The sequence below is a fragment of the Homarus americanus genome, unplaced genomic scaffold (assembly GCF_018991925.1).
Source record: "Homarus americanus isolate GMGI-L3 unplaced genomic scaffold, GMGI_Hamer_2.0 scaffold52512, whole genome shotgun sequence".
NCBI lineage: Eukaryota > Metazoa > Arthropoda > Malacostraca > Decapoda > Nephropidae > Homarus > Homarus americanus.
This window is the reverse complement of record NW_024735442.1, coordinates 13,297,165-13,311,828: the sequence shown is the minus strand read 5'-3', so window position 1 is coordinate 13,311,828 and position 14,664 is coordinate 13,297,165. Positions and strand designations below refer to the sequence as shown.

General features: G+C 39.0%; 1 protein-coding gene across 3 annotated transcripts in view; it reads left to right on the top strand.

Moving 5' to 3' along the window:
- The window catches only part of LOC121871030 (RNA binding protein fox-1 homolog 1-like), a 76,976-nt gene extending 68,439 nt beyond the window's left edge, over positions 1-8,537 (top strand). For all 3 annotated transcript variants that reach the window (XM_042373091.1, XM_042373092.1, XM_042373089.1), the window contains one exon: positions 6,167-8,537. In XM_042373091.1, the coding sequence (XP_042229025.1) occupies positions 6,167-6,208 (42 nt within the window). In that variant the 3' untranslated portion in view covers positions 6,209-8,537. The remainder of the gene's footprint in view (positions 1-6,166) is intronic.
- Positions 8,538-14,664: the final 6,127 nt, after the last annotated feature.

The window sequence follows — 14,664 nt, the reverse complement described above, 5'->3', positions numbered from 1 at the left end:
CTTACTGTGCTCTTCCACCAACTCTTCAACTTCATCATCATCCACTTCCAGGCCCATGGAATTGCCCAGAGACACAATTTCATGTACAACAGCCTCTTCCTTTAACTCTTCGAAGCCTTCAAAGTCTCTTTGAAGCACACATTCAGGCCACAATGGCCTCCAGGCAGCACAAAGACACCTCATAGTAACCTCTTTCCAGGCTGGCGCAATTAAAAACACAGCGTCTGCTATATTGAAGTGACTCTTCCAGAATTCCTTCAAACTAATATCACTGAAAGAAGTGGACGCAAAACATTTTCTAAACAGTGCCTTTGTGTACAGCTTCTTAAAGTTAGAAATTACCTGTTGATCCATGGGCTGGATGAGGGGTGTTGTGTTGGGTGGCAAGAAGTGCACAGTGATGAAGTTGAACTCCTCTGGCAATTCAACCATCAAATTAGGAGAGTGGGCTGGTGCATTGTCCATCACCAATAGAGCTTTCAGTGGAAGATTATTCTCCCTGAGGTATTCCCGAACACTGGGTCCAAACACCTCAATCACCCACTCAGAGAAAAGACTCCTGGTCACCCAAGCCTTTGGGTTTGACCGCCACATAACACCAAGGCGGTTCTTCCTAATGTTTTTGAAAACTCTGGGGTTTTCTGCATGGTACACAAGGAGTGGCTTTATTTTGCAGTCACCAGAAGCATCAGCACAAAGAAGGAGGGTAAGCCTGTCTTTCATTGGCTTATGGCCAGGGACAGAAGTTTCCTCCCTTGTAATGTATGTACGGCAAGGCATTTTTTTCCAAAAAAGTCCAGTTTTCACAGTTGAATACCTGCTGAGAAACAAAGCCTCCCTCTTTAATCACATTCAAAAAAATGTCATGGTGTTCCTTAGCTGCTTCCTTATCTGCACTAGCAGCATCACCATGTCTCACAACACTGTGTAATTTATTTCTTCTTCTGAAACAAGTAAACCACCCCTTGGTACCCCTAAACACTGGCACATCACTATCACTTCCACTGGGAGTCTTGGCTTTAAGGTCCTCAAACAATTGTCTGGCCTTCTCACAAATTATAGCTTCACTAATGTTACCACCTGCTATTTCTTTCTCCTTTATCCACACAAAGAGTAAATTTTCCATCTCCTCAGTCACATTACACCTTGCTTTGCTAAGTCTAGAGATTCCCTTAGCCACTTGCACAGTTTTCAATTCCTCGTTATTCTTCAAAATCGTACATATAGTCGATTTAGCCATCCCATATTCATCACTAAGTTTCGCAATGCTTGTTCCATTCTCACGTTTCTTTATGATTTCTTTCTTAGTTTCAAGAGTTATGAGCTTTCTCACTTGCTTTGGACGATTCATTGTTACAATTGTACACTTGTATAACAAAATATTTATACAAATAACTCATATTTCCACATCAAAAGACGAAATTTCAACAATAACAGTGGTGCACTGGCTACACGAGACAAAGATGGCGCCTGACGCTCTTGTTGTGGGTCGCGGTACAACAATATTCATGCGCCTGACGAAATAGTCCCGTATTCATCCGCGTTCGTTGTAGGAGTTGCGTTCGTTATAGCATAGGTAAAACCATTCGTTATAGGAATATTCGTAGTAGGATCCGTTCGTTATAGAATACCCCACTGTATTGTGAAAAGATAAGAGCAAAACTTGTCCTAAGGGGAAACATGTAAAGGGAATATACATTTCTTTACACACAAGTTAGCTGGCTAGCTCAGTGGGGGAGCAGTTGGAGGCGGGACGTGAGAGGGAGCGTTGCTAGGTAATCGGCGAAGGTGGTGTCTGTGTTGCTATGTTGAGCCAGGGACTATACAAATGGCAACTGTTAAACTTTCATTTGACTTTTATTTACTGGTTTGGCCAAAGAGTAGTAGGCCCTTGCCATTCGCATGTCTGAGATTCGCTGTAAGCAGATGATGGCTAAGGTGGCTAGCTTGCGAGCCGTTTTCCGCTGCACAACGAGTCACCTCACACAGCATCTCGTGTTTTACTCTCAAAACTTTAGTGTTTCTGTGTGAAATGGCCCCTAAAAGACTGCCTAGTATCAGTGCTAGTGATGCTAGTGGAGTGAAATGTAAAAGGCAGAAGTCAGTGATGACCCTGACAAACAAAGTTGAATTATTGGAGAAGTTAAAAGAGGGGATGAGTGCTGCTATGCTGGTCGGTTGTTTGGTATGGGTATACAGTACTATACTTGACTTAGCAGAATATAACTTGCATTGCTGGAATCCTTGCAAAATAGCTATAAATTTGTGTACTGTATAAACATCTCATAGTTTGCACAAGAGATAAAAATTTTAGTCCTTTAGCATAGTACATTTGAATACAAAATGAGTACTGTACAGTAATATGCTGCTCAAAATTTTGCTTTTTCACAGGGAAAAGTCAGTATAACTAGCCCTAGTGATCAGGATATTATGGTGTTGAATGTTACAGAGTATTTCAAATAAATTCTTTGTTTAGTTCTGTACATAGAGACTTGGTGATAGAAACTAATAATTTGAGCTTATTAATATCAGTACCCTTCATATACAGTAAAATACTTATTTTTACCTTATTATTTGGCTTGTCATTAAAGGATATCATTTTGGAAACATCTCATAGAGAATTTATTCAGGATCATCATGGTATCAATTTCATCTCTAACACAAATAGAAGTTATAATGAATGCTGTGAGGAAGGGAGGGTGTTTGCGTAAATAACTACAGTTCCTATGAGCTGCATCGTTTACTCTTGGAAAATACCACTCTTTGCTGTAACATAGCTCTATTCATGCCCATATCATAAAGAGCTTTTTTGTTGTTGTTTTTTATACAGTCAACCCTCGCTTTACGCGGTCCCACATTCCGCGTTTCCACGTTAACGCGGTGCCCTGCCAGAACCTAACGTGCTCACATTACGCGGTGCGTGAACCCCATTACGCCGAGAGTGTCCGGCGCGACGCTATTTTTAGATTCGCCCCACCCGCCTGCCTGCCTGTGCTCTCGCCTCTTCCTCCTCCTCCTCCCTCCCTCCCTCCCTCCCTCCTCCCTCCGCCTGGGCAAGCCGCGCGGTAAGGTTGCACAGTGTGTGTCTTTGTTGCGTTATCACTGACGTCATATGACGTATCGGACTGTGATTGGCCATGCATCCCTACCCCCCTCTGCTGCTAGCTGTAATTGGCTTAAAGTATTATGACGTGTCCACCCGGGGGAGGGAGGGAGGGAGGAAAGACGATGCTTGACCTAGCTGCGCCAGTTTCATCCCTCCACGCCAGACCGTGTAAACGTGTATCCATTGTTCTGTAAAATGGCTTCCGCCGGACCACCGCCCCCAGAGAGAAACCTTTCCTTACCTGGACCCAGCGGCACTAAGCCAAAGAAGACACGACGTTCCTTAAGCTATGAGGTGAAGTATACCATCATCCAAGAGTTGGAGAATGGAACAAGGCAGGTTGATTTGGCGCGCCAGCATGGTGTGAATGAATCTACGATTCGAACAATAAAGAAGGATGCAGCCAAGATAAAGGAGCACATGAAGATCACAAAGTCTACAGGTGCTTCTATGATCAAGTATTTTCACAACCAGGTGCTTCTCAAGACAGAAAAATTACTTGTGAGGTACTTGGTGCGTCAGGCGCGACGGAACATTGCAGTCGACGCGCGCTCTGTTAAGGAGTACGCACGTGAACTGTACATGGCAGTGGCACGAAAGATGGGTAATTACAGAGCCCAAACCCTTTAATGCTTCCTCTGGGTGGTTACAGAGGTTTAAGATCCGGAACAAGATCACCAATATAAACATTGGTGGTGAAGAAGCGAGTGCTGACCGTGCTGCGGCTAGGGAATTTCCTCCGTTTTTACGTGAGATTATGAAGGAAGGACAGTACAGTGACGACCAGGTGTTTAACATGGACGAATCTGGTCTTTTCTGGAAAAAGAATCGTTGAAGATGCAGAAGGAACGCATCACCGTCCTGTTTACCACCAATGCCTCCGGTACCTGTAAGCTCAAGTTATCGGTGATCCACACAGCACGCAAGCCGCACGCCTACAAAACCATGGACATGACCAAGCTAAATGTCCACTGGCTGACTGCACGTAAGGCGTGGATGTTCTCTACACTGTCCCTCTCCTGGTTTGATGACTGTTTTGTTCCCGATGTAAAGAAATTCTGTGAGCGACAGAATATGCCATTCAAGATTTTGTTGCTGCTGGACAACGCACCAGGACACTCGCCCCTACTGTTAGATCGTCACCCCAACGTAAAAGTGGTCTTCCTTCCTCCCAACACTACGTCTGTATTACAGCCCATGGACCAAGAGTTTATCTGTAATGTAAAAGCTGCATTCTCTACGAAAAAATTCAAACTCCTAAACGACTACACCAACACCAGGGAAGAGTTGCGTAACCTGAGTGACACCACCACCGATAGCAAGAGCGAAGAAGATGAGGATCAACAGTTGGCACAGCAAAAAATACTGTTCAAACAATTCTGGAGAGTATTTAACATCAAGAAAGCTGTGGACTTCTTGGTGGAGTCATGGGATCAGCTGTCTATTGCTACAATTCGTCACGCATGGAGACATGTGTTGCATGGAATACCAGGTGAGAGGAGGAGTCAATCTGTGACTGGTGAGGTTCAGACTGTTGCAGTAGCAGTGGACCTTGCCAGAGAAGCTGCGCAGAGTGTTACAGTTCCAGGCTTCTCCGAGACCACCAACGACGACATCATGGAGGTGATAATGGAACCTGATGTGACTACCGAGGAGATGGTACATGATGATGACGACGTCAGTGAAGAGGCAGGTGGTGCGTCATCCCAAGAAGAACAACACTTATCCCATAGTAATGTTAGGGGTGCCATCGAGTGTATCGAGAAAGCCAAGCTCCTCCTTTCCGACGACCCTGACGCAAACAGGTATGAAATCTTCACTACCCAGCTGTTGCAGACTATGGAGCCCTACATCAAGGTGTATCACGACAACATCAACACCAGCCGTCAGCAAAGCATAACAGATTTCTTCGCCCGCAACCCACCACAGCCAGCCCAAGCCAGTGATAGTGACAGTGAAGATGACTTTGAGGGATTTGTCAGGGAAGCCCTGACAACTGTAAGTGACAGTGATGGTGATTCACCTAGTAATGGTGATTCACCTGAGGGCCAGTAGCCTGCCCTCTGCCTCGGAACCAGCCTCCATCCCCGTACGCCGTCCCATCTCTTCTACTAACGTAAGTGTTCCACCTAACTTTTAGTTTTCCTAACCTAACCTTTATTTTTCCTATGTTAACCTTTATTTTTCCTAACCTAACCTCTTCTATATTACTTGTTTTTTCATACCATCATAAAGTTAAGACAAAATTTTTACTACAACATAGTTGTGTGTCGTCAAAAAGTGGAGTTTGGGGGTCGGCCTGGACTCTATTTCAATTAATCCCATATGTTATGTTATTCACTTTACGCGTTCCTCACTTTCCGCGGGACCCTGCGGGTTACATTAACCGCGTAAAGTGAGGGTTTACTGTATATATTTATTTAACCATACTTTTAGATAAAGTATTCATGATTATTTGGATAAAAAACTGGTGTAACGAAATTAGAACTGATTTTATTGATTCTGGTGTCAACATTTCATAGTTTCTTTTTTTAAGAATGGAATTCCCATCATCATTATATATCAAAATATTTTGTTTAAGGATATCTTATTGGAAACGTCTTGTAAAGAATTTATTAAGGATCTTTATGGTATCAAATTCATCTCGCTATCACAATTAGCCATGCTTGAGTGAGGAAGGGGGGGGGGAGAAAACTGACTGCACGACCCTCCCCCCTCACCTCCCCAAAAAGATTTGAGAATTTTTATTCTGGTCAGCCTGTCTGTGTTGAAGTGGGAAAGGGCTTGTAAGATTTCCAGCTTGAGAGACTTTATCATTACTCCTCTCCCATTTTTTAGAGTGGATAAATGGAGAGAAGGTTCTCAATAATACTATAAGGAGAACAATTCTTATCCAATTTTAAATGTGAATTTATTTTGAAATTTCTCTACTGTACTTCATAAACAAATTTCTTACCCAAAGGAATAAAATATCTGTTCCTTTTGTTAATTATTTTTTATAATGCAAGTATTTTTGTTTTATCATTTGTGGTGATGGAACTAAACTTGACATCTTTTCAGGCGGTCTACAGAGGCAGCTACAATCGCTTCACACCATACTGAGGATTTCATGCTTGTGTTCATTAAATAACTTGACAGTGCCGTTATCAACAGCTGTGGCAGTTTGGTTAGAGGACTTAACTCCCAGCCTCTGACCACCTCTTGTTAGAAATGTCCCATGGAGTATCACCATCAGATGGGGTCAGTTCACTTCACTTTGTTGACAGTCAGTTCTTCATACCAGCATGCAAAGAGCGAGGTTCCTTTGTGATAACTCTCTTCCACTTGTGTTTATGGGGCTCTTCTTGGTAAGAATTAGCAGCTTTGTAGGGCAGCTCAAAATAACAACTTTATAAGGCTGTCAATGATCTGTAATTTTATGGGATTTTCAAGGAAAAAACTTTATAGGGTTCATCTAAGGAGCCTTTTCTAGATAACTTTATTTGGCCTATCTAGGTAATAGATTTATGGAGGTTATTTAGTTAACAACTTTGTCAGGAAGGCCTTCCTCATAATGGATCCCATCTGGACAACAACTTATCATTGAAGAATAATAGTCACTATATAACTGCCTTGTTGAAGACCCATCAACAGGTTGGTGGCAGCTGGATGACAGGTAGAGGATTGGCAGTGCATCAATAATATACCATCATACAGTTTTGTACAAGAGGTGGCCTGGAAGGTGGTGGTGTGAGGCCTCCCACACCAGTTGCACCAACACATGGACTTTGTGCTCATGTTACCATTTTTTCTTGTAATGTTTTGTGTGAATTTGTGGACAACTTGGAAACTTGAGTTTCAACCCATGTGGACTTTTTCTGCATTAGTGGAGTAATTGTTATTATGCTGAGGGCACCATAGAGGCCCTTTTCATGAAAGCAATTGTGAAATGATCTAAACTGGATTTTTAATGTATTCAACGAAAGCGTGACTCATATAACCTATACTTGAACAGTGTAAATTTATACACTGAAGGTATAATTTATAACAACCTTATGAATCTCCACTTTTAATAATAGCCCTATTGATATTAGCTAAAGAATCTCATTTTGCTTTATCACCACATATTTTTTTATTGTTCAAGACTCAAAGTGCAGCGTGGTTTGCACCCACCATTTATTAGGGTATAGTTATTATTTTATTATTATGATGTCATGACATCTTAAATCCCCAAGGCATTATATTAAGAATGGTTTTGGTAGTGAAATTTTATATTTTGTATGATGCAGAACCCCACATTAAAGGTCACACTTACAGATAGATAGTACTAAGTCACAAATGTCATTTTTTTCTTATTGGATTAAAGGAAGAAAAGATTATTGTAGCTTCACGATCATTTGTAGCTGGACAATCACTCTTTTGTTTGGTAATATGACAGTACAGTAACTATATGGCCACCATGACTTACTTATGCTTTTTAGTACAACAAAAATATTTGTGTGGGTTCTCCAATATACCTCCTTATTGTTTCTAGGTCAGTACATTTATGTAGGTTAATTCTCCCCCTTACTCTGTACAATATTTGCAAATTTGCACCAAACTATTGAGAAAATCAAATTGTTTGTAGTGATGGACAGCACAATCATTTTCTCCATATGTTCTCTCACAATGATACTGATGTATATGTGGATGTTTCCTTGGTGGATTTTCTGGTAGCACTGTAATCAGGAATCTGTGAGCTTTTTACATTAATGTTTATCTAAATGATAAGTGTATTCATTACAATATTAGTGTCATCTGTGTCTAAGGTATCAGTGACTAGTGTGTTTTCTCATGTTTTGTAACTGACAGCTTTTGCTGCATTGTCAGCACTGCAGTCACGGTGAACTTAGGGTGGAGCAAACGGCATTGGTACGAGCCTTTACGTATATGCCAGCTTGACCTATGACCATGATACTCCTGGTACACCCAGCCAACTGACTGACATACTCAGAGCTCCATCCATGCTCACCAGTGACCATCCTGCACCTGTCATCCTTCCTCCTCTCCTCTCCTTATTGTGCACTTTATCCATCATTCCACTTGTGTTTCCATGTCTTGGGTCTTTCTCTTGTGATCCATTGTTATGTTTACCTTTGGTCAACTTGATACTTCAGAACAAAGGACTTCTTGTGTTTATTTCCCCGATTGGCACAAAACTGAAGTCATCGATAGGGTGCATTCAGGAGAGGGAAGTTATGTTTGTGCATAAGTGTTTATCTGGTGTTTGTTAGTAGGGAAGTAACATTTGTACATTTCCCATGCTGGCATAATAGCAGTTAATCATTAGGGTACAACAAGGAATTATTCAAATTTCTTGGTGGTTTTCAAAACTAGATTTTTAGACAATATATGCATGAAACTCTCCTGGATAGTGATGTGTCTGTGACCACATAAAGATTGTCAAACCAAAGATGTCAGTATTTGTCCAATTTGCAAATTCCACTCTCTTTTACAATGTTGTTAATGCCAGTTTTATGTTTTTTAAATGTGCTTGTATCTCATACTTCTGTTTGTCTGTTTTTCTGTCTTGAGAGGTAAAGTAGCAGCAGCATGTAATAACCCAAATGAACCAAAGATCTACACCTGTTGTCTTCACTGTCATCAGGCATATATGTAATGCTGCCACAATGGGAATTACATATATGTTAAGATGCTTCCTTGATAATTTTGTTTAAAAGTTAGTATTTTGTCATACATATTTTTGCCCATAAGTATGGAAAAATGTACTATACCTGGCACAAGGGTTATTTGTTTTTTATGCATATACATATTTCATGGGTGTGTTGGGGGTACAAGTTGTGTGTGCGTGTGCGTGCGTGCGTGCGGAAAGTTTTATAACTTGCCCTTAACTAACTAGAAAGCTCTTATATTCAGAAATTTAAATATCTCATAATACAATGCATACAAAAACAGTATTTGTATTTTGCACTTAACTGGTAAGTACACTTATCTAAAATACTTTACTTAGTTTTTTCTATTAATGTTTACCACATACTGTAAATAGCTACAGAAATCCAGCTCTTTACAACATTTATATACTGTACTGTATTGTCAAACAATTTTCCTGTTGATTATGTAAGAGAAATTTTAACTAGCACAGTCTCATATCTGGCTCTGCCTGTACACTATATAGAAGATGCTGGATAATAAAACATACATACATACATACATACAGTAAAGTCTTAATATTTCTCAGTGTTCAAGAGGAAGCCCTTTGGGGTACACTAACTTTTACAGAATAGCCATAGTGCCCCCCACCCCTCTTCAGTCACTGCAGTTCACTAATATCTACATGTATACACAATGAAATATGTAGAACTTACCACATGCACAGTATAATTTATAGTATGAATATGTATTTCACAGAGTAAGAATGTTTGAACACAGTGCAATCATTAGCTAGGTTGTTGGTGAGCACAAAATGCACCAATTACTGTTTCCTAAGTACACTAGTGCACCATTTGACTGGAATAATTAATGTATGGAATGACTCGGAATAGCAGAAATTGAGGTATAGAAAAGCTTTTGTCATAGAGTTACACTCCACCCAGCTTCCCAATGTAACTTCACATACTTCAACTATAATGGGCAGATACATGTTGCAAAATTTAGAAAAATTACCAATTGTAAATTATATACAGTACTGTTTATTTAAAGTACACCACAAGGTTCAGTATTAATATTGTGGTCATAATGTACAGTGGTCCCTCGGTTAACGAACACAATGCGTTCCACAGAGTCATTCATGAACCGAATCTATTATTTCACTGGGATGTTGGGTAATTGGTTCCAACTCACAGAAAAAGTACATACAAAGTACTGTATACCAGTAATAGAATTAACAAAACAATAAATATAAACTAAATACAGTACTGTACAATAATAAATAAAAAACAATCAAATACTGTATTTTAACTTAATTTGAGGTGTGTTTGTCGTATTACCGGCAGCTTTGTTTACATATCAAACAGCTGATTGTAGAGGCAGTCCATGATGACATGCCATATTCTTTACAGAGTGCATTGGTTCTAATGCCTTCGTCATGTTTCATAATAATTTCTGCACTGTATATTATCAATATGTTAACTAAATTTCAGAATGACCAATAATTTTAATGTAAAAATGCAAAAATATTCAAGAGACCAACAAAATTGATGTTCACTCCACTGTAAACAAAGTTAAACTGAGAAGCGTTGTTGGGTGATTCAATCAGCTGATGGGCGCACAAAAACTGTTCCCTGTACTGTCTATATTATCAATATGTTAACTAAATTTCAGAATGACCAATAATTTTAATATAAAAAATGCAGAAATATTCATGAGACCAACTTTCTTGATATTTACTTCACTGAAAACGAATGTAAACATAGAACCAATTACTGTATTGGAGGACTAGCCGATCAGCTGATCAGCAGATGCGCACAACAAAACTTGTTTGTCGTAAAGAGTTCGTTAATCGAACTGAAAATCCTTATGGGAGCTAATTCGTTAACCGAAATTTCGTAAATCAAACCATTCGTTAACCGAAGGACCACTGTATTCATAAATATTTGATATAAATGTATGGGCTGTATACTATTATGCCGTATTGTACTGATGTAGCGGGTCACATATAACATGTCAAAATGTGACAGTACTTTACCGTGCTCCTTTATGAAGTAACGTCTTCCACCCTTGATATAACTCCCTTTCTTAGAGGTCATGCTAAGTCACACACCTCATCAAAGTAACAGTTTTTAATTTTTCACCAAAAAGAAGAAGAAACAACCTTATTCCCCAACTGATTACTGTAGTAAAGTGTGATAGTGGCTCATATGAAGTTAAGTGTTCACTTACTGTTATAAATATCTGGTTCACTATAAAACTCATGCTTTATTACAAAAAAATACAGAACATTTGCTTAATAGATTATCATTAATTAAGTTACATACAACGGTATTTCTGTTACCCTGCCTAGAACTGTACGGTATTGTTCTCAGTACTGTCTGTCTGTCCCTCTACTCCTAAATAACTCGAGAACTAGTACCAAACTTGGGATGTTTGATTAATGTGTGACAAGATCCATATTATACAGCCACTCCTCAACTTACGACAGGGTTAGGGACCCAAATCCAGGTCGTAAGTCGAAAATGCGAAGATAATACATAGAAAATCTAAAATGGGTGTCTCTTTTTCTTCTCATCACCACAAAACTCTCACTTTTAAGCATGCCAGCCATTTTAAATGGAATTACAAACGAAAATTTTGTCGGTACACAGCGCAATCACTAACGTAGGGACTCGAAAATACGTAATTTGAAAAAAAATTTGGTACCACTGGGGCGGTCGTATGTCGAGTAGGTAGTAAGTCATGGAGTGACTGTACATGATAGAAGTTTTGTGTAAATTACGCTAAAATTGACCAGTTTGCACGACAATAAGAGATCAGGTATTTTCAGGGGTTAAAGAAATTTATGACACGAGACCGTGTTGTGTAGTGGCTAAAGTACTGTAAGTGTCACTAGTTCCGTATTTACCCTGCCATACTGACATTACACAGGGTTTGCATCGGCTTAGATGGTGTTTACCTATAAAGTAATATATGCTAGCCTCTCTTGGCCAGCTATGTCATTTGCTTGTTTGTTGTTGTTGTGTATTGTCAGACATCATGATCAGAATGAAATTAAAAGTTAAATGTTCTGTTTATTGCTGAATTGAAAGAAAATTATACACTGAAAAGATCATCGTTGGAACACAATGGTGCAGCTGTTAAACAGGCATATATGTTACAGCACTGTGCAGTAGTGTGATTTGTTTAAAAACCTGGTAGATATTTAGTGGTATCCTTTAAAGTGAAGTTTTCTAACAAAAATCACAAACAGTATTATTTCATTGCATATAAATAACAAATCACCTGCCAAAATAATGTAGTAAGACCAAATGTTTGATAATAAGGTGGAAATAATCATAGAATGTGATCCTGCCAGGTTACCTTATTTGCATGGTGATTTGCAATGTGATTTGTTGAAATATTATTCATGACTAAATTGCAGACATTATCCGGCAATAATATTCCAACAAAAAGCAACTCCAGAATAATGACAATATGTAAACAGATAAGGTTGTCCATAAATGCTTCTAGAATGAACAAACAGCAGTAGTTTTTATTTAAATACTTTTTCTGATGGGTTTGTAATGATAAAAAAAATACCTGTAGTAATTTGAAAGGTAAACAGTCAGTTCCCCTCTAATGAGTGTTTTCGTAACATAATTTGGTTATAATGTGACGAATGTATTAAGGAGCACAATTTTTACAACGTGGATGCAAATTGGATATAACACGATTTGAGTAAATGTAATTTTGTTACTCAAATAGGAATAAGTGGTTACGCAGGTGCCTCGGAATAACATCACACAAGACAGGACGCTGCCAAGCACTTGGCTCTTTGTTTGTCTAGCATACACATCACAAGTGTTATTGTGGACTGTGCTTTACTTTAGTATCAATTTTATTGCTATTAATTACAATGAGTGGCAAGGGTGTGAAGCAATCTGGAAGTGAAGTGAAAAAAGAAAACTATTACTGTGCAGTAAGGAACCCCCCTAAGTTGGACTATATGGGGCTCAAGCTAGTCCGACTTTTGTGGAACCAAACGCCCATAATTCAACCATCATTTTGCTGAAAATTCATATCCAAAAATAAATATAAAATTAACAATACTGTACTTATTTACAGTGCAACTTACATTGTAGCAGATGTATTTTTATATTACAGGGGGTCCCTGACTTACGAATGCCCGCCAATACGATTGGGGTTTAACTTGAAATTTACATTATTTTATTTACCTTTGAAGACTTATTTTTACTTTCATTTACTGTATTTTGTCATTCGATTTTTTTCTTTTCTCTTAAATTCAGTGATTTTAGATATATTTAAGTACTTAGGTTATGATATAGTGGGATTTTAAACATTGTTCAGTGAGTACAGTATGCACATAGCATGTGTTCCGACTTACTCACAAATCCTCCCTAAGAATGTCCTCAGGAACAGAACCCGTTTGTAACCCGGAGACCCCCTGTATTGTAGCAGATGAATCTTGAGTTGAAGGACAAAGGGGGCTGCTTAAACTTACTTTACTGTACAGTGTTTTCATTTATACTATTTAGTTTCACTTATATATATCTGTACAGTTACACTTAGTTAGAATTTCTTTTCTTGGTTTAATCACTGTTGGAATCGAGGATGCGAGGTGGCAGATCATGGGTTATACCACCAATTCTGACTCTGAGGTGTAGGGTAAGTGATGGCAGACCCACCGACCTTAATTCGACTAATGGAGTTCCGACTTATGGAAGTCAGACGTAGGGAGGTCTTGCTGTACTCTTCAACAAAAACTTTATCGTCAGACTGATTCCATCTCCTCTTTCACCAATCATCTCAAGCAGCCATCTCTTGTGGTGAGTGTTAATTTTTGTTTTAGTTTATTTACACTTCATATGGTTAAAAATGTTTTGATTTAAAAACGTTTTTTCATAAAAAACTTTTAAGCATTTATTTCAACATTTTAGTTCTGCACCCTCCTTCATGGCCACATTTTCTGTTGCTTAGCAAGGTAAACTGACATGCTGTAACAAGCATTTTTCCCTCTTTTCTTATTTTATTCTGTTAATGCATGATATTATTAAACTAAAACACAGTTATTATTAAAAAACATATAAAAACTGACAATAATATAAAACAAATTTTAAAGAAAATTTGTTGGTCATGTTGGTGTTCTTGAACCTACTACCCCTAAACCCTTAATTTCCATCGAATCAATGGTTACTACAATGCTATTTTTCTATAATATAATGTTCTTCAGGAACACAACTACTGCAGTGTAGGAGAACTGACTGTACAGGGTTTTAATATTTTAGTCTAATACACATTTCATGTAGATCCAAATGGAAATGTGGAAAAGATAAATTTTGATAAAACCACAAAAGGGAAACACTGGAGCACCTTAGCTTTCGTTTTTATTCAAGACATCTTCAGAGGCAACTGAAGATGTCTTGAATAAACACGAAAGCTAAGGTACTCCAGTGTTTCCCTTTTCCGGTGTGGTTTTTATCAAGATTTAATACACATGTGCAAGTTGGGGTATAGGTAATTGAACATTATATAATCCCAAGTGGTAAGGCTGTCCACATAGGCTTACCTGATGAACATACACCCCTGAAGCTCAGACTCACATACAGGTATGTGTTTGACACACCATCTGGAAGCCTTTGGTATCTTCTCAGCTGCAGAGACATTCTCAAACAAACCTTGTGATATTGTGGACAGCTTGAGGAACGTGGGCCACCTCTCACGATCCCCAATCAGGGAACCCCCCACCTCCAAGATGAGTTTAATAGATAAGGTAACCATATCTAGAGCTTGAAAGCAGATAAACATATCCCAAGCTCCAAAAAACGGATACATACATTCCCCAAATCGACCAAACTTGTAAACAGTCATATTGACCCCCATTGTTGTCTCACTGCCAGTACTCAAGGACCCACCCACCGCCACGTGAC